At 41.4% G+C, this 19,726-nt stretch overlaps 1 protein-coding gene across 5 annotated transcripts in view; it reads left to right on the top strand.

Annotated features, from left to right (window-relative positions):
* The first annotated feature begins 642 nt into the window (after positions 1-642).
* Positions 643-19,726, top strand: part of SHROOM2 (shroom family member 2) — a 120,967-nt gene continuing 101,883 nt past the window's right edge. For 2 of the 5 annotated variants that reach the window (XM_042809867.1, XM_042809871.1), the window contains exon 1: positions 714-837. In XM_042809867.1, the coding sequence (XP_042665801.1) occupies positions 715-837 (123 nt within the window). In that variant the 5' untranslated portion in view covers position 714. Of the gene's footprint in view, positions 838-18,831; positions 18,853-19,726 lie in introns of those variants that run through there. The other 3 variants (XM_042809865.1, XM_042809868.1, XM_042809869.1) reach the window with 3 other exon arrangements.

Here is a 19,726-nt window from a genome sequence, read left to right as displayed (position 1 = left end):
GGCAGGGCGGGGCCGTGGGCAAGCACCGCCCCCGGCTGCCCCTTTCGTCCCCCTCTGCGCTGCCCTGCCCTCTGCATTGCCCGGCTCCAGCACCCAGCCCTCCCCCAACACCGTTGCGGAAAGCACCTCCTCCCCCCCCTATCCTCGCTCCCTCCCGTCGCCTGGCACCGCGAAGGCGCAAGTCCCGTGGCCGCGAGCTGCCCTTTCCCGAGTTGGAGCGGCGGGGCTCCACCTGCTCGCCGTTTTGCTTGAGCGCGGGGCTGGCTGGCGGACCCCTCGCCGCCGCCGCCTTTGTCTGCTGGCCGCCCAAGGGCCGCTCCTCTTCCTCCTCCTCCTCGCCCCGGAGAGCGAGAGGAGAGCGGCTCCCCGCGACTCGCAGCGGGTTTCGCCCTCGCGTTGGGGTGCGAGGCGGAACCTCCTCCCGCCGTCCCAAGTTGCCACAAGTTGGAGCCGGCCCCCCGCCGCCGGGCTCCGGTATCGGCGTGAAACAATACCCCGGGCTGAGGGAGGAGGCGGGGGCGGGGACAGCTCTCTGACCGCCGATGGGGCCGGGCGGGCCGGAGCGGCGGGGCGGGTAGCGGCGGGGCGGGCGGCCGCCGGTAGAGGCACAGCCCCGGCCCCGACGGGCGGTGCGGGGGCGCCATGGAAGACGTGGGGCTGCGGAGCGGGCGGGAGCGGCTGCCCAGCGCCGTGCTGGTGGAACCCGTGGTGCTGATGGTGGAGCAGCGGGCGGCCGAGGGCTACAGGCTGGTGGAGGTGCTGCTGACCGGCGGCGCGCCGTGGGGCTTCACGCTGAAAGGCGGACGGGAGCACGGCGAGCCTCTCATCATCACCAAGGTGAGGCGGAGGGCGAGGGAAGGGAGGAGGTGCGGCTCCATGTTGGGCGCTGCTGCCCCGCGGCGCCGGCGAGCCGGGGCCGGGCCCGCACCTGCGGCGGTGGCTCAGGGCCCGGCCTGGCCGCGCTGCCCGCTTTCGGGCCGCCTCCCTGCAGCGCAGGTGCTGCGGAGGACACGCGTTCCCGTTAGCGCCTGGCTCGGTGAGCGCCGGGTGCTGAGCCGTCTCGGCGGGGTGCGTCGAGGGAGGATTTAGGATAACAGGTTGTTGCGTAGCGTCACTCTGCTGCTCGGTTGGAGCTCCGAAGGCACCGTCTTGTTTCGCATTAACACTCAGTGAAGTAGGTGCGAGCGCTGGCAGCCGGGCTGTGGAGAAAGCCTGGCGAGGGAGCCCGGCTGCGGGCCTCGGCTGCTGAAGGAGAGAGCGGGGTCTGGAGCCCGCCGTGCTGACACCGGGCTTTCTCTGCCTCTGCCCCCCTGGCACGTGGAAAACAATTAGGATGACCTTTTGCATCTCCCTCCTTCTCTAAACAAAAGGTCTGTGGATAGTGACCAAATCCATGCTCCAAAGGCAGGGGGAAGGGGAGGCTTCTGAGGCACTTTCTGGCTTTTTTTCATGTCTCTTTTTGTAAATCCTTGTGTACTTAAAGCTTTAATCTCTGTGTGTCGGTCATAAGTTAAAGAAGTAAATAATATTTTCTGGAAAATGATTTTCATCTGGATGCACTTTGCCTGCAGAATCCCCGTCCCCAGTAACTGCTGGGTTTTCCTGTTACGACAACTTTCTTGTCACACAATCAGAAACACATTGAAATGGATCCATATGGAATTTAAAGAAAAAATCCACATTAGAAAAACATTTGGCTCCAGGTCTGTAGGAAAGAAATGTATGCTCTTGGTCTGCAAGTCCTGTTAGAAGCACATGAGAAGTGTTAGAGGTCAACAAGTCCTGTCTTATCCACAGCAGAAATTACTCTGCTTTTTATTTTTCAGCATGCTTCATTGTGGATTTTCCAATTGATTCTTTCCTTCCTCTCTTGGCATTACTTTAGAGAGTACTTTTCAAGTTAGGTCTCTTCAGATTTTTTTCTAGATCTCTTCCTTGCTTTTCCAAGCAGCAACAGTCTGGCAAATGTGTGTGTTGAGAGGTGATTCTGCATCTGTTGGCCACTTACTGGTATCCTGAACTACAGAATATCAAAACTTCAGGCATTTGAGGGAAGGAGGAAAGAGCCACTTACTATGTGTCTGGGAGCTATCAAGTGCCAAATCCAATGATTCCTCCATTCTGGTAGGAATCTAAACTTTGCACTACATCTAAACGCTGATCAGTGATACTTATTCATAATGTTGCTTAGGTATTAAGTAACAGGCTTTAAATATCTGTGGCATGAGGATGTAGCTGTGGTATGTGGGAAGAAGTGTCTGGGAATGGGAACCTTTTCATCTGGGTCTGTTACTCAAGTAATAATGAAGGGGAACCACAGCCCTCTACCTCCTGAAATCATCACTACTGACCTCGGGCAAAGAGGCAGCCTGGGTCCTATCCTCCAGCCTGAGGTTTTGGGGTGGATTTTCATTTGCAGGTTTTGGAAGCAAGTGTAACAAGCTAGGTGTGAAACCTTTGACTGAAGCTTGTGCTTCCCATATCCCCAGGTCTTCAAGTGCAAAATCTTCCACTCGTTTTTGCCCACCCATGTTGGTGTGTGATTTGTTTATTCTGTACAGCCTCTAGTGGTGGAAAACCACTGGGAAGAATAATTTGTACCAGGTGATTAAAGCAGTCCCTCAACTTGCATTTTCCTGTGTGGAAGGGTGGATTGCTAGGCCACCACAGAAAAGGGGAATGCCGCTTCTCCTGTGGCAAGTTTAGTCCTTTATCCTTTGTTGAATAGGCATGTGGCAGTACTGGTCTGAATCCTTCAAAACCTCAGTGAAAAGACACTGATATTGTTTGTTTGAACCATGTCTGAGTGTGAGGTGGATACTGAGCTCACCTCACTGAAGTCTGGGGCTGTTCTGCGAGAGGGAAGTTGCATGATGTGAAATGCCACTTTTTAAGGAGAGGAATGTGACAAGGTGCAAATGGAGTTTCAGATAGCAGCTACTTAAGGAGGATTTCTGAAATTCTGCCCTTCTCCTTTCTCACTGCCATCTCTAAAGCGAGGTCAGCCTTTGAAGAAATTTGCACCTTTATGTTAATGTTGGAAGTGTGTGGTGTAAACGTTTCCTGCTGTCTTTGCTCTGTGTGGGACAACTGCCAGAACCATCTGAGAAGTAGCACAAGAAAATGCTGTAGCTGAAAAATTAATGAAAAAGCTTCAGCTGTTCATTTTGCAGTGCTTTCTGCATAGCAAACTTTGACATTTGTTTCCTTAGTTGTGTGGCTACTTTACTAGCTAGCAGGAAGGGAACTTTTTTTAATAACAAGTATCATGGGGACTTGTAAGGAAAGAAGTGGTGCAAAAGCTGTTTGGGAATTTCTTGTTTTAATTGAGTAGATTTCAAGCTCATAGCGTCCTTTGATCCACCAAACTACTAATAATCGCTGAGGGAAAGGCACGCTAAGCAGGAGAAACACTGTGTTTTCAGTCTCAGCAGGGAGATAAGCGTGTGTGCAGCCACTGGAATGTTGGGACAAAAAGCGCTGCGTGCACACAGTGTAGGGAGAGGTCAGCCTGGAGTCACGCTGCTGTGCTGGGTACCAGGCATCAGGAGTGGGCGTCCCTGGCTCCTGGGAGCACTGTGGCTGAAATGGGGCCTGGAGGGCATCCTGAGCCAGGTAGGTAGAATATCGAGTTCACCTGCCAGCCGAGAGCCTTTTTTTGTGTTTTGTTTCCTTACCTTTTTTGTTGTTGCTGTGGCAGAGGCACGGAGTAAAAGAGGTACATGATACAGCTTGCTTGGTCTTTAAGCAGAGCTGGTCCTAAAGCCTGCCCCACCCACGTGCCACTGGTGCTGCTGATATTTAGTTAAAAAAAAAAAAAAAAAAAAAAAGCTTGTAATGTTGTCATCGTGTTGCTTACTGCTATTTTTATAATGTTCCTTAAAAATGCTTTACATTTTTTATGATCTCCGCATCTGTGCGATAACATTCCAAAAAATTGCCCAAAGGCAGCTTGTTCTTGCCTAATTTGGCATCTTGAAAGAAAAGACCTGCTTTGTCTAGTAAAGTGTGTGTTTCCACACAAGGTGAGATGACTGCTCTGAGGAGTTTTATTAGAGGTTTCACAGGCTGTGGCTTTCTCCTTGTTTTTCCCTCTCTTTAAAGAAACAAACTCTGAATAGGAAGGTCTGACTGGAACTCACGAAAAAGAAAAGTCAGAGTGCTCAGCTGTGACTCTTGTGAAAGTCTCCCATACCTGCGTTATCTTGATTACTTTTACTTTAAAATGACTCTTATCTGTGATGCTCAACTTGTAGTGTCAATCACTGCATTGATTGTGAGTGATGGGCAGAAAGTCATTTCTCTTCTTGTGCGAGCAGTAGGCTGAAGAACTGTGAAGTTGCTCTGCAGTCAACGTTATCCTTGTTACATTAATAAATATGAAAACGTGGTAGTGTATGCATTTCAAGAAAGAATGATGTATCATTTGAATAAGTTCCTCTTTAATATCAGCTTTACATGGGCCTGCAGCAATACCTCCTCAAGCCATGATCTCATTGCAGTCTGATCTAGGTTGGGCTTGGCTGGTATTTCGGCAAGATTTCCAAGTGAAACCTGGACTGTTGCAAGAAGTTGTGTTGATTTAGCAGATAGAGTTCTTGTCTCCTGAATCAGTGCTGAATTCATGCCCCAGCTGGAGGTGCTGTCTTTCCAGAAGCAGCAGTATCAGGCAGACTTGTTTATTTCTTTCTCTTGATTTCATTATACTTTCCTAATGCTTATGGTTAGGTGTGAGTGGTAGTTTGTTTAGCCTAATTGTTTGTATTGTTGATGGGAACATTTCTTCATTAATTGGGTGCAGGACCTCTCCATGTGATTTGTATCAATTTATTTTTCTAGTGGTGGGTGAAGTTGTTACTATTTCCATTTAAGTAATTGTATTTTAAGTATTTCTTTACCCTTTAGCCTCAAGAGCGAGCATTTGCATTGTGCTTCAGTGTTTTTTGGGGAGAAAAGAAACATTAATGGTGCTGCAAACAGACAAAACAGGATGTTTTCTGAAATAAATTCCAGTTGCTTCCCTCAAGTTAGCTGTCCACTCATAGACACTAGCAATTTTTAACCTTGACTGTGAAGATTAGTGTCCAGGAAACCAGTATTTAGTGTTAATCTCTGGAAATCACTGACTTCTTCAACAGAAATGCAGTCAATTGTATGAATAACTGACAAGTTATTAGGATCTGCTATACTGTGGTTGAGAATTAGAGCTCTAATCTAGTCCTCCATATCCTACAAAATGTTCATTTCTTTCTTTCTTCTGTTCTAAAAAAAATAGTATGTGAGATTTTCTTCAATGTCTTTTTTTTCTCTACCCATATTCCTGTGGTGATCAACAGCAACAAGCAGAATTACTCAGCTGCGCGGGAAATACTTGGGACGTGTCTATGAACTAGCAATTTAAAACCTGCATCAAATCACATTCAATTTTTCTGTTTAAACCTCTGCTCAGCTTCGTAATTGATTAAAGAGGTCTGTCCTTTGGGAAGGCCTGGTGCTTAGTTTGATAACTGAGAAATTTTAGAAGAAGGTTATGCATTAGAAGTAGGTTTAGGAGTAGAATAGCGTCATGCTAGCTAACTTTTCTCCCTTCCTGATACCCTAAAGGTTTGTGGTTTTCCTTCAGTACTACAGAAGCCATTCAGGCTTGAGTGGTGTTCACGTTTCTATCTGATTGCTGGATCCTAGGTCTTGATTATGGGAAGAGAGGAGTTTGCTTTGATGCAAGAAGATACAGCTTTTCACTTCTATCTACAGGTTGGTGAAGGAACTGCTCTCAGTTTTAGCGCTTGGGCTGTTGGATGAGCTCTCTGTTAGGGTGGTTAACTTATTGGCAGGGTGAGGCCCACCTTGCTCATGTGCTGCCTGTGGTCTGGCTTTGGTAGTCCGAAGCTCAGAGAGGGTTATCTTGCCAAGAGCATCAACAGTTGAAAAGGCAGTAGTGTTGGAACCTCCTTTCAAAGCTGTGTTGGTTGTTGTTACATGTGGTCTGCAAACTGTGCAGGGGCTTGAAATGATGAGGTAAGAGACATGCAGGACTTCAAATCAGTTTAGTTTAGCTTAGAAGCCAATAGTGTGAGATTTAAGAGATAGTCGGTGTGCTTGCGGTGCTGAAACTGCAGCTTTCCTTTGTGTTTTGTGCTGCATCTCAGCGTACAAAGGAGTCAGGATGCTGTCTCTAAAAGCAGCACTAAGAAAATTCCTTACAATGAAAGCATGCTTGTAGCATTTGGATGCACTTGTTGCTTCCACATTGCTTTTCTCTCCATTGCTTTTCCCATTGCTGGCTGTGTAGACAAAATCATAGAATCATAGAATAGCCTGGGTTGAAAAGGACCACAGTGATCATCTAGTTTCAACCCCCCTGCTATGTGCAGGGTCGCCAACCACCAGACCAGGCTGCCCAGAGCCACATCCAGCCTGGCCTTGAATGCCTCCAGGGATGGGGCATCCACAACCTGTCTGGGCAGCCTGTTCCAGTGTGTCACCACCCTCTGTGTGAAAAACTTCCTCCTAATACCCCTCAAATCTATCCTTATTTTCTATTTGGAAGCAGAAACATTTGTGACTATTGATCCAGCAGAAGAATTGGTGGGTTTGTGAGAACAGTTACCACAATAGGAGCCTATTTGAATGTTTATTGGTATGATCCATTTGTAGTTTAAATATCTTTTGTTTTTAGTGTCTGTTGCTACTTTTCATTATGAATTTTCAATACTGCCATAGGCATCATCAGCTTAAAAATAAAAAGGCCTCCAGTTATTGTTTGCTGTTGTCAGAGGATTGCCAGCAATGCCATTTATTACTCAGTTACCCATCACGTTTGTTTATTTTTTTAAGAGGAAAAAACAATGTGGGCTTCTGTGGTGTTTATGTGTGAGCTTTACTCAATAGACTGTATGTATTTTTTCCAGTAGAACTCAATTCATTTTGTATTCTCCTGCTTAATGAATATTTAAAGTACGGCAGTGTGGAAAGAGCGCAGCAAATGGGAAATGAAACCTTCTCATGAATAGGTTAGAGAAAACAACTCTGTGGAAGTCACCAAGCCAATATAGCATCACATAGCTGAGCATCTTTTTTCTTGAGGAAAGCCATTTGGGTTTGGTTTCCTTATGAATCTGTAATCTACACAGAAAGTACTTGACTTTATATGGACCTTGTTCCATGGGTCATTTTATGATAGGAGTTTGAGGTAAGTCCCAGACATTCAGCAGTTTTTAATTGCTCTACATTTAGTGGTAAAGTGCTTTAAGAGTTTCCCAGGAGAGGTAAAGTAAGAACTGATGCAGTTTATGTTGAGACATCATCCACTTAATCTGTTCAGAGCTGGTATTTTGAGCCTGTTTGACGTAATTGCAGTTGAAGATTTTTTTTTTACACATCTCTGAGGAAAAACATCCATGCCTTTCTCCAAAACTTACAGTTGGTTCTTAAAATTTATTTTAATTTCTGTTTAATGAAGGAAAAGGGGGCCATACCAAAAATGTTGGAAAATTCTTTGAGAAGATGGCAATTTTTCTGCACGTCACAGGAATGTACTTTTCCAGTCTGATTCATCAAGCTGTTCAGGAAAAGGTTAATTGACAAGGACGTTTGTGCAGTTAGGAGATAGTTTCTTTCCCCTTACCGCCACCCTTGAAATTATACAGTATCAGTGTTTGGTCTCTCAGCAATTCGGAGCATTTGTGGTAAACATAGGTCAGGTCAGGAAGATAAGAGAATGGTTTCTGCAGTGTAACAAGTTGTTGGGGGATCTTTTCAGTGACCTTTTGCATGTAGTCCAGCTCCCCCGAAGAAATTGAGCGTACTGCTTGGTACGTGCTAGAAAGGCAACTAATTACTTCTTTAGGAAAATAAATTGGCACGCAATTGTTAGGTTGGATCTTTAAGTAGAAACACCTGGAGGTGAATGTTTGATGGTAAAATGGAGTTATTTCCAAGTTCTTCTGAGCCCTTGTGAAATATCAAAATCAGCTGAATGCTTTGAAATTTTTAGAAAAAGATATGGTAGCACTGGCACTGAGGGAAGGGTGATGTGTTCCTATGCTTCCTGTAGGGTGTTCCTCACCCTTTATTGAAAGGAAGGAGGCCTTCCCTTCCCATCTGCCACTGCCTCAGCTTTCTCCTCCCTGAATTCTTCATCTCCTTTGCTAAGTTGATAATTTTTTGACTGATTTAATTCTTCTACTTACTAAGCCCCATCCATCACCTCTGGTAAACGGATTAGAAAGGCTATTATGTTTCTTAAATACAGGGTTTCTAAAGAACTGTACTTAGAGAAGAGTGTTTGAAGGACAGAGAGTAGCCCATGTTCAAGGGCAGCACGAAAGTATAGAAAATAATGAATGACTGCAAGCTGGAATGGGGAAAATGCAGGAATCTCTTCTGTAGTGCTGAAGGAGCCGTGTCCTTTGCTGAGTTAACATGCCTGTTCATCCCTTCTTGCAGTTACTTTCCTAACTGAATTAGATGGATTGTGGTGAAGGACCCTCATTGTGGATGTAGGTGGCTTTATTTCTGACACTTTCCTTGCTATTGTTTCCTAGCTGTTCTGCCAGTCTTACAGCTGAGATCAAGACTCTCTTGTACAGACTTGAGTTTGCCATGTCATCTAGAGCAACAGCATATTAAGTTTGGTTTCGTTTAAAGTGTAGCATAGCCTTTTGTAAGAAATGGAGGCATATCAACTTTCAGTAGGTTTTTATTTTTTTCCACAGGAAGAGATCCAAGAGTAAGTGGAACTTGCAATAAAAGGCTCTGGATTTTGTTTTAGAATGAGTTCTTCATTCTTGCTCCTTCTGTTGTATTGCCTCTGTAATAGACTTGCACTGAATAAGCAGCTAAAGTACAGAGACCCGTTAATGGGGAAGGAGAGCACAGTAACTTTGGTTCTAACTGAACTGTAGGTACTTAATATTGTATTCAAAATTGCAGCTTCAGTACTTTTCCTCTTCAATAAAACAGATAGATGTTCTCAAATTCCTTTACAAAGCTATACAGTAAACAGTATTTTGGATTTTTTTGTCTCTTGAGACAAAACATCCTTTTCGTACACTCGCTTTGAGAGCTTCCAACAAACTGAAACAAAGAAGCATCTCCCAGTTTCTCAAATACATATAAAACTGTTCAGAATTCTTCTGGAAATAAATGTCTGATTTTGTACAGTGGGCACTGTAATAAGTTACTGTTTGCACTAACAATATTTGGGAGCTGCATGTTTTTCAGTAAAAATATTAAGTATTTAGGATAGTATCATAGAAACATGATTTCATGGTAAAGGAAATGAAACACATCCTACACAGTATCACTGGTATCATTAGTCATCACTGTGTTAATTTTCTGAAACAAATAAGATGCAAAAATGAGTTGTGGGTGTCTAACTGGCTGATATCTGATGTAACCAAAGCTCCAGCTCCTGCTAATCAGTTGGATTCAGGAGAGTGAATTCATTACAGTATTATGTTTTCTTTCCTCTATAAATACATATTTTGCAGATCTGAAAAAAGAGGAACCCGTGAGATTTTATTATGTTTGCCATTGCCTTTTTTTATGGAGTAGCAAAGCATTCCTTTCACAGTCATTAAATTACGTAGAAGAAAGATGTAAACATACTGTGCTGACATAAGGTAGTGTTTTGTTGGATGTTTATATGTGGAAAGAATGCTATCATCTTAACAGGGCAAACTTTAAGCTTTATGTGTCTGTTAAGTATGATTAATGTTTATAATAGCTATGTTCAGATTTAAGAGAAACATACCCTTTCAATATTAGGTGTCTCATAAACGATTAGTGGTCTGTTTCTTACATGACAATATTTAGGTAAGGTGCCTTTATTTTTAAATAGAAATGGTTATTGTAAAGGTAAAAATTATAAAGTCACTTAAGTTCAGCTCTAATGCCGTGAAGTTATTTCTACTTTCCTCAGTGTTGGCAGGGCAGAATTTAAAGCTTAGTGTAAACTTCCTTCCCCCAACCGACTTAAACTATATGTTCTTGGGAGGTGCAAGATCTTTTTATATTTCCTATTCTTTTTCTTCTGTTCTGTGAAAGGTAGAAGCCAACAGTTTGCTTCTCTACTGATAAACTTTAAACTATGGTGACTTATTAGTGAAATGCATTTTATTTCTATGCCTATGGGAAACATCTCGTTTTTCTGGGTTGCGGGGGGAGGCTGCTGTCCAGAGCAGGGAGGAGGGCTGTGCCTGTCCTGACACCTGGAGACCTGAGGAGTTTCTCTGATTGCTTAAACTGCTGTTAGGGAGAGGTGTAAGGCAAGTCTTTTGTTGCACAACTGAATTTCTTCTGGCTGATTAAGGAATCCTCCTCTTAAAAAACAGCACAGACATGACCTGTTATGTCAAATGTGATTAAAGTGTGAGGGTGGAGAAGTGCATGGCTTTGGTGTCGGTTTGGTTCCATGAAGCAAACGATGAGTCTGAGCTTACAAAGCTTCAACACAGTGAAGCAAATGTTGGAAGCTGGGAGACTCTTTAAATGAATTGCCTGTTTCAGCACTAATTACTTGTGTGCTGTGCATGGTTGTATGGCATCTCAGGTGCTGAATAGGAAAAACAGTATTTCCTGACCTTCATTAAGCTCTGTTTCTTGTGTGCTGAAGTGCTGAAATGGTGTGGTGACAAAGACTTTAGAATCTTTCTAGTAAAGCAACAAGCCTGAATATAGGCTTTAAATTGGAAGAGGATAGATTCTGACTAGATATCAGGAAGAAATTCTTTACTATGAGGGTGGTGAGACACTGGAACAGGTTGCCCAGAGAGGTTGAGGATGCCCCCTCCCTGGAAGCATTCAAGGCCAGGCTGGATGGGGCTTTGTGCAACCTGGTCTAGTGGGAGGTGTCCCTGCCTATAGCAGGGGATTGGAACTAGGTGATCTTAAAGGTCCTTTCCAGCCCAAACCACTCTATGATATGGAAAAAGCAAGGTGGTTTATCTTAAAAGGCTATAATTGTGCTATTTAATGAAGAGTAAATCCTTTGTAATAGAAACTGATGCTTTGTGCTTGTGTGTAACTGATATTGTTCATAAATTGTGTACGGAAGTGTCCTGTTGTCTTTTTACTAAATTAAATCCCACTACCTACCTAAAAAGCACAGATGTTCTCAATGCCTCAGAATAGAAGAGATTAATGGGGGGAGACAGGATGTCATTACTTGAGTGCTGAGAAAGCGAAACAACTAATATTGTCTTACATGAAAGGTCAACCAGGCATTTGAATCTGTGAGATTTGAAACATTTCCTGGTAATAAGGCTTCATGAGTTAATAGATTTTGTAGCCAAAACTCAGGTCCTTGCTGACTAGTTGAACTTCTCCTTTTCTGAAGACTAGAATCTACTACACAGTTTCTTGGTGAAAATAGCACACTGTCGATGCCTGGAAGATTGATAGTGAACTTGTGGCTCACTGTCACGTCCTAAGATGATAACATAGGATGCAGGTTTCAGCAGAGTGAAGGGAACCATGTGTACGTTTTGTTCTAACTGCAGTCAAACCTAGAATGGTTGTTTATTCACTGGCATATGGCCAACTAACTGGAGGTTACTGTTTGCTCCCATGCATTGTAGCACTGATTGGTACAATTGCCTCATCACGCCCTAGCACTGAAGGTGTTGGGCTAGCACAGACTTTGCATTTTAAATCCAGTGCTGCAGACAGAAGGTCTTAAGCAACCTCGTTTATTTTGGTGGAAACTGACTGGGAAATTGCATGAGCACTTAATTAACCGATTAGAGGGAGTGGAGATGAGTAGCAGGGAGTGGCAACGTGGCTGTGCGCAGTCACACACCCAGCACTGACTTGCAGACTGTAGTCTGGCTGACTTGCAGTGAAAATTAATTCCAATTGAAGAAGTTGTTTTAGAAAACAGGAGATCAGAACTTACAGCTTTTGAATTTTCATTTGAGAGCCATCTGAATCCACGTCTTTCTTCATTTCACAATTTCAAAAAGTGCATCCTGCCATCTTCTAAAGATGAAATGAATGCTGCTAATAAAATCCTGTTAAAAATAAAACGTTTGTTTGTTATAATTTCTAGTTGCAAAGAAGTACTTCTAATAAGAACGTTTAAGGGAATATGTTCACTAAATAATCACTAAATTAAATAATGACATATTACAGCTAAGCCTGCATCTGCTGCGAGTACCGCTGTCTAAATTCTTGGAATTTTCTGGTATCTGATGCTGACTGCAGTTCAGCATGGTCAGTTTTTTTCTTTCTGAGCTCTAAAGAAGTTTCTGTACGGACTTCCTTGTGCAGCTTATTTTGAAATGCAATTTAAAAAAAAAAAAAAACAACTGTATACCTTTCCCGAGTAATAGCACTTAGTCCATTGATACCAGTAGGGAGAATTGCTTATTTAAATGTTCCTGGACTTTAGATTGAAAAATTTTCTTTTAAATTTCTGATTTTTTTTTTTTTTTTTTTTTTTTTTTTTTTTTTAGTCAGTGCCAATGTTAACTTAATTTTTTCTTGAAAAGCTGTGTCTGGACTGTTTCAAAACAGCTCAAGGAAAATTCTTCAGGATGTATTTCACTGTTAACAGTGAGAATAGCTTCCGCCTTGTAAAGCTTCACTTTACAATTGAAGTCAGTGTTCTGAATATCAGCTCCTTTGCACCTCCCAAAATGACAACAAAACCAGAAACCACACCCCGAGCAATTCACAGGCTTCAGGCAGTGGACAGTAGCTTTTGTCCTATTTTGAGAGGGAGGAGAACATGTCCTGTATGGCCGTGGGATCTGAAGTGTTGCTGTGTGTGTTTGTGAGGATGGTGGCCTAGGGTTGTAAGTGTAACACTTCATTATGGATCCCTGGTTGTTTTGCAGATTGAAAGGTGCTGCAAATGTGATACTTTCCTGTTAGTTTTTGTGTAGTTATTTGCTTTTATTTGTTGTTGTTTTGTTTTGTTTTGTTTTTAGAGAAGACAAAAGATACGTGGCATCCTAGTGGCTTCTGTGTCATTTATAACCTGAATTGCACTTTTCCAAACCAGTAAGAACAGTGATAGCTTGTTGTTCCCTGTTGGAGATCAGTACTACCAGGGGGGACTGGTGTCCCTTGCTCACATGTTTAGGTTTTTCTTTGTTTGGATTCAGGAGCCCCGTCTCCAGATCCTGGAGGGGAGCATATTGTAGTTGTTTATTTCCAATGTGTGACCTTAGGCCTTCCTGATCTTTTTACCTATTCCAGTTTTCTCTACTTGTTACCTAAAATTCCCTTTCCTTTATTGTTTTCCTAGCCTGACTGGTTCTGGACTCAGTTGAACAGGCAGAATCTCTGTCAGTTTCTCTTGGTTTGCTACTTCTATCCCTAGCTCCAAATATTTTCACTTTATTCAGTTTCTGCAGGTTGGCCTACGTGGCTTCCTTCCTTTTTCCTCGACAGCTCTGCTTAAAGCACCAGCCATACAAAATGTTCAGCATGGAGGATCTCACAGGCCTTGTAGTTGATTAAGCCATCTGATGGCTGTGCATATTCACCTGGAAAAGTACCCTGACTATTGGTATACAGTAGAGCACATCAGTTTTCTCTATATTGTGACTTAAGCAACTAAGGCATTTCGTCTAGCCTTTATTTTGAATAAAATATTGTCTGGTGAGGTTAGTGGATGTCCTGTAGTGTTTGTTGATAGGGAATGATAAAGTAGCTACAACATTTTAAAAAGCACAACTGGCTTTGATGTACAGTGACAGTAAAAGGAATTTTCCGTTCTTGCACACGTATTATTCAAAGCTTGCAGTTCTGGAAGGAAAGCAGGAACACCTTATGACCTCTAGTGTATTCCAGTATTATCTTTTGCAGTTAAAAAAGAAAATGTATGTATAATATATAGTTGACAGTTTCAAATGTGTTTTGTTTTTATCTGATTTAAGTTCACAGATCAATTTCCTGAACTGACCAAAATTATGATGATGGAAAAAGGAAGAGCTTAAGATTTTAATAAGCAGTCATCTGAAGTTTATGATGCGTTGCTGTTGAGAACAGGGAGAGTGTCATCTTGGGTTTTATAAACAAGGATGCAGTCCCCATAAATAAGAAGTGCTTTTTTTTAACAGCTGGAGCTTATTGCTCTGACTGTTGACACAGAATTGCAGTTAATTAAGAGGATGCCGAAAATTCTGTGAGGTGCTGGAAGGAGGCATAACGGTTCCTTGAAAACTTACAAAATGTATTTTGCAGAAGAAAATTGAAGCATGGACCAAAATTCAGTAGATTTTTGACTAGAAAACACAAAGATTGGAATAACAAGTTTGGAATAACAGTAATAGTTGTTAACTGTATGAGCAAAGTTCCACAGCAAGCTTATTTTATTTTTCCATATTGATTTGTTTGTTTCTTTTGTTTGTCTTTGGAAAGCCATTTGCTTTATGTAAAACTAGTTATTGGTAGTATCAGGAAAGCAGATGACAAATGAAGTTGGGTTTTGGTCTAGTAGACCCTCTTGATATTTTGTCTCTGTAAAAAAAAAAACAGGAATGGGCTTTGGGATTCTAAACCAAAATGCTTTGAATTGCATGATGGTAAAATGAAAAGCAAATCCAAAGATCTGTGTCCTTTAAGATCCATTGGTTAGTCACAGAGGAACTGAACAGTGAAACTTTTGACTGATACCATTCAGGTTAAGTACAGGAAGAAACAGGTTTTGTTTTGTATTACATCATGTTTGCAGGATACTTGAATGAAAATATGTGGCTTTGTTGGTGTTCAAACACAGCTTTGTAAGCCCTGTTTTTCCATGATTAGAGGATTGTTTATATATGATATATTGGTTCATACTCTAAAACTGTACAGTATTTTCATTCATCAGTTAAACTCTAGGTGACTTTTGAGACTAGAGTGGGTAGAGCTGGGAATTTCTTCAGTTATTCTACATTATCCTGATTTCCTGTTTTTTAAAGGACTAAGATTTCTTCAGTAGTTTTTGAAGTACCAGTGAGACTAGCCAGATAGAAGTAGTAACTAAACAATTTGTCCTATTTCTGCGTAATATTACTATATCTGTGTTGTTTTCTGTTCACGCCAGTGATTTTAACCTTGTATTTAACATTATGGTAGTGTTAGTATTTGGGGGTTAAGCATCCTTTGCAAGTTTTTCTCTGAGTCGTGGAATAGTCGAAATCTTCTCATTCTCTTTTCAAAGAGCTCATCTTAACAGTGAAAAAATTGTCTCCTTAAAATATTCAGTTGACCAATGAATTGCATCTAGTAATTTGGCTTCTTTGGTTTTCTCCTGTGTACGATATCAGTTCCTTCTTGTAAAGTTGAACATGCTGCCGTTAATGATGTGTAAATATATATGAATCACATCCTGTTTTTAATGAAGGCCAAAGATTTGCTGTGCAGCAGGTAGGAACATATTCCAGGTTCTTTGGTACTAAGTATAGCAAACCTCAGTGACCGTTCCAAGATACTGCCCCTGTTGATGGGGAGGCAGAGTTTTGGCAGATTCTGCTTCTGCACACCCACGTGTTCACATCTGTCATTTCATTTCTGCTTTTGAGTTCAGATTATTTCCAGGATCTAGGAAATTATCAATGTAAATTCCCTTAGAATAACACATGTCTAAAAAATGTTGATTTTATTTTTATTTTTATTTTTTTTCTGTCTGCTGAGCCAAATAAATCTCTTATCTCCAAAGAGACAAAATCTCCAATATTTTGGTTGCTACAGGATTTTTTTTCTGTGGCGTTGTTTCTTATTTATCTGCTTGTGCTCCTTAGAAAAATGGAAAGTGCCCACTGTGTGCTGTAGACAGCAGGACAGTGTATGAGAGAATGAGCTTATATGGGTTGAGCTGCTGCTGATTCTTTTTTCACCTGTAGAGCAGCTTCGTGTTTCTCCTTTAAGCATGTTGGCAGGCTGTTCTGTCAGAACGATACTGCAAGTAGTGACATGGAGGTAGACAGAAATATTTGAAGCAGACAATGCCAATGTAGCAACATAGCGTGTATTGCTTAAAGGTAAGCTGAATAATAATACTGAAGATGGTATTGTGTAGTAGAAGTAGAGCACTTACATGGAAAACTGATCTGGTTCTTTGTGTCAGACAGCATCTGCTTTTTCTAAGCACAAAATGTCTCTGCAGATCTCTACTTAATATTGGTGGATAGCCACTTTCATAAGACTGGATGGTTGCTGTCACTTAGCAAAAAGGCCAAGTGTGGAAGTGATCTGTAACACGTAACATTAATTAGTCTGCAAGTTTTGATCTACCTGTGGGGTTTCATTGTAGACAGTAATGATGTAAGCAGCAGAGTTGGCTATGGATTTGGACTCTTGTGCCTTCTGCTACTAGCGATTATCTCCACTGGTGAAACTCCCTGTTTTCATAAGAAATATGCAGTAAGGAACTAACTCCACAGCCTAAGGCATGTTCTAAAGAATGGTGGTCTAGTAATAAAATGCGTGGATACTCTATGTGTTCTCTGCTTACTTGAAATCTGCTTCGCTGTGGCAAAACAAGATGTAGCTCCTCCACCCTTATGGATAGCCTGTGCTGATTGTAGAGCCAACAGAAGAGTTTAAAGCTTAAGGTTGCCCGCTTAGACTTGCTTTGAGCAACATAGTCTGTAGCCTTTTGGCTTTGCACTGGAAGTTAAATAAGTGCTTGCAGAAAAACTTGAAGTACGCAGTTGCCTTCATGTGTGTTTTGAAGCTGTAAGTGTATACTTCAGATTTATTTATGCTGAATTGTACCAGTAATTTCAGTTTGTTCTTCTGAGAAGAATTCACTATCATCTTCCCATTACTTCTGAGGAATCTGCTTCTTGCTCTGCCAGACCAACAACACGCTTGAAGCTGCCTGAAGAATGTAGTAACAAACTTCCTGAAATTTTATGAATATTTCACTTCTGGAAGGTAGAAGCTTGTACTGTCATGTTTGAAATGCTCACCACACAGCTGTGGGATTTGCTATTCCATGCTCTGAGACAATCCCGTGACTTGCTTGGAGGTGCAATCCTGAGAGGGTGTGCAGGAGCCGCAGAGGTAATTACAAAAGAAAGATCAAAATAGCAGCAGGTTGTAGTTATCTCAGTGGCTGTATCAGTTGCGTGCTTCTGTTTCTCACAAGGAAAACCTCCTGAGGGAACCTACGTCATGCTGATGTATGGTTGCTCTGTCATAACTTGGCTGGAGTCAGCTTTGTAACTCTGAGCACTGGAGATAGATGAAGACATTGTTTCTTGCTGCTTTGTAGTTTCAGAGGGAAAGAACTGCAGGAAATAAATGTGGCAAAGACATTTAAGCAGGTCACGCACCTAGTGATGTACTGAGCATCCCACTGATGAGGAAAACATCTTGGTCTCACCAATTTAAAGATTTCCATCAAAGAATAGGTATAAATATACATATATATATTTTCTTGCTGGAGTTGCTGTACAATGACTTACAGGAAAATTTCTGTGTATTCTCGGAGAGCGGCTTCTGATTTGTTTTGCATTTTAAACTTCAGACATTTTGACAGAACCATTATGGTGTTGAGAGTACACATCCTGCTGGTTCAGATAGGGAATAAATAGTTGTTAATGCTGAAAAGGTTAGGAGGATGCTAATTTCAATTGAAGCTATATTGCCTAGAAAGATTCTGGTTCGTTTTATTTGAGTGACCGCTTACGGAGTCACTGCAAGTGAGAAGAACATTTCTGTGAACTTTTTATTTAGTCCTAAACAAATGCGATTGGAAGAATTTTATTTGGTTGGAATAAGACCTTGGCATTCTGAGCTTTTGTAAAACCAGCGATGACTAGCCTTAGTTAGAACTAGACTTGCCATTTGCTCTGCATTTCATTTAAATGCGGATTTAAAATTCTTGGCTCTAATTCTTTTATTTTATAAATGATAACTGGTGTTAGTGATGAATCTGTCAGTAATAAACCTCTGTCAGTGTAGACTTTAGTGGCTGTGATTAATCTACTGTTCAGACTGGATGAACCAGCTGAACTTTCAAGTCAGTGCCATTTCATTTTAATAAATATGATAGATAATGATACAGACTTGTATCCCTTGCATTTTTTAAAAGCTTCTGTTAAACTTTGGCATTTAAATAGATTCAAAATAGTCTCTGTGCTCCATATGCAACTTTGCCTTGAATCTTACAGGCTAAATGGCACAGCACAGAGTTAAAAGACTTTTATAGGACAACTTTATTGCCCTGTCTTTTTTCCTTTGTCATTGGCTGCATTTGTGTACTTCCATGAATGTCCTTGTCTCCAGAGTCAGAGCTCCATTTTTGTAGCTCTTTGACTTGGGGTAGTCATTCTTTGAATATCTGTCTTACAGATAGAGTTTTTCAGTGCTGTTTTTGAAAATGTGGTTGCTCTTGGAAACAACATCTGTTAGTCCTAACAATAAGACATTGCCCAATTACAACATGAGCATGCACCTCTCTAAAAATCTCTTACCCATAATTGTGTCCTTCCAAGCTTTTTTTTTAAAAAAAAAAGTCTCAACTTTGCTAGCTTTATGCATTCTGCTGTATTTCCAGTTTTGAGTGCTCTTTATGTTTTATGGATGGATTTCCTTGTTCCTTCCCTTTCTTCCCCCTCAGCCTGATGTGACAGGATTATTGTCTGGGCAGTCGTGTCTGCTGTATCTGGGAGTGTGAGGACAGCCATAGTGAGTAAGGACAAAGTCTACTCAACCTGGTTTTCTGTTTTTGCAAGTACCTGGTAGTTAATAATTGAGGAATGGTTTTAAAAAGCAGGTGAAATGTGATGTAATTTACTTTTTTTCTTTTTTTTGATTATTTCCTATCCTTCTGATACAGTCTATATACAGCAAGTTACAGCTATCTGAAGCATTTTTGTTTAAATTCAGCTAACGACCACATTAATGGTGAGTCTGCTCAATGTTTCTTTCACCTGACTTTTTTTTTTTTTTTTTTACTTTGCCCCCCTCAAGCAATATGATTCATATTTGCTTTTAAGAGAAAGATACTATTTTACATATATGTCTGTTAAATGACTTTGTTATCTTTCTGAAAAATAACTGTCCATCTCCATTTTTGTGTATTCATAATTATATCTTTTATGGACTGAGTATGTGCTAATTCTCTCCACGTGTTTTCGAGGCTCAAATCTCTGTCCTAATTAAGTTATTTTCCTGTAGATGTCAGACAGTGTCTCTGAGCAAGCTGTCATCATTGTCACCTTTCTTGGTTCTGCTGGGTTCTTGCTTGGGTGTGTTGATGACAGTTGCACACAATTGTCTGTTTGTGATGCCATAAAGCATTTATATAATACCACAGTGTCCATGTGGGTAGGGAAGGCCATTCTCTTTTGCATAATTCCAAATGTTTGTTTACATGTGTGTATCTACTGTTTACTTGGACACTGAGCTACTGTTTCCAGAGCATGGGCCAACATTATATAAAGTCTCTGGTATTCTCACCATTGCCTGTGGTTCTGTGTTTGCTGCTTGTTGGTGTGTGGTTTTATCTCAGATGTTTTACCTTATCTGCAGTGACTTCAAGCAATGCAGAGTTTTACTGCATGACCCTGTGCAGCCACTGGAATTTTGGCTAACCCAAATAATCTTTCATCATCAGTAAACTTTGATTATTCATCATGTTGCTGATCACTTATTAAAAAAAAATAATAAATGTGTATGGAACTGCATGGGCTATAGTTTAGAAAGTGGCCTTTCTATTTTCATTTCTGACTTAGGTATTTGAGAGAACTTTATAGTTTCTTTTAGGAGGTTTTGGGCT

The sequence above is a fragment of the Centrocercus urophasianus genome, unplaced genomic scaffold (genome assembly GCF_019232065.1).
Source record: "Centrocercus urophasianus isolate 14NV4802_14NV808 unplaced genomic scaffold, USGS_Curo_1.0 seq_12, whole genome shotgun sequence".
Classification (NCBI taxonomy): Eukaryota; Metazoa; Chordata; class Aves; order Galliformes; family Phasianidae; genus Centrocercus; species Centrocercus urophasianus.
The sequence above is the reverse complement of the archived record's forward strand: the minus strand, read 5'-3'. Positions and strand labels throughout refer to the sequence as shown.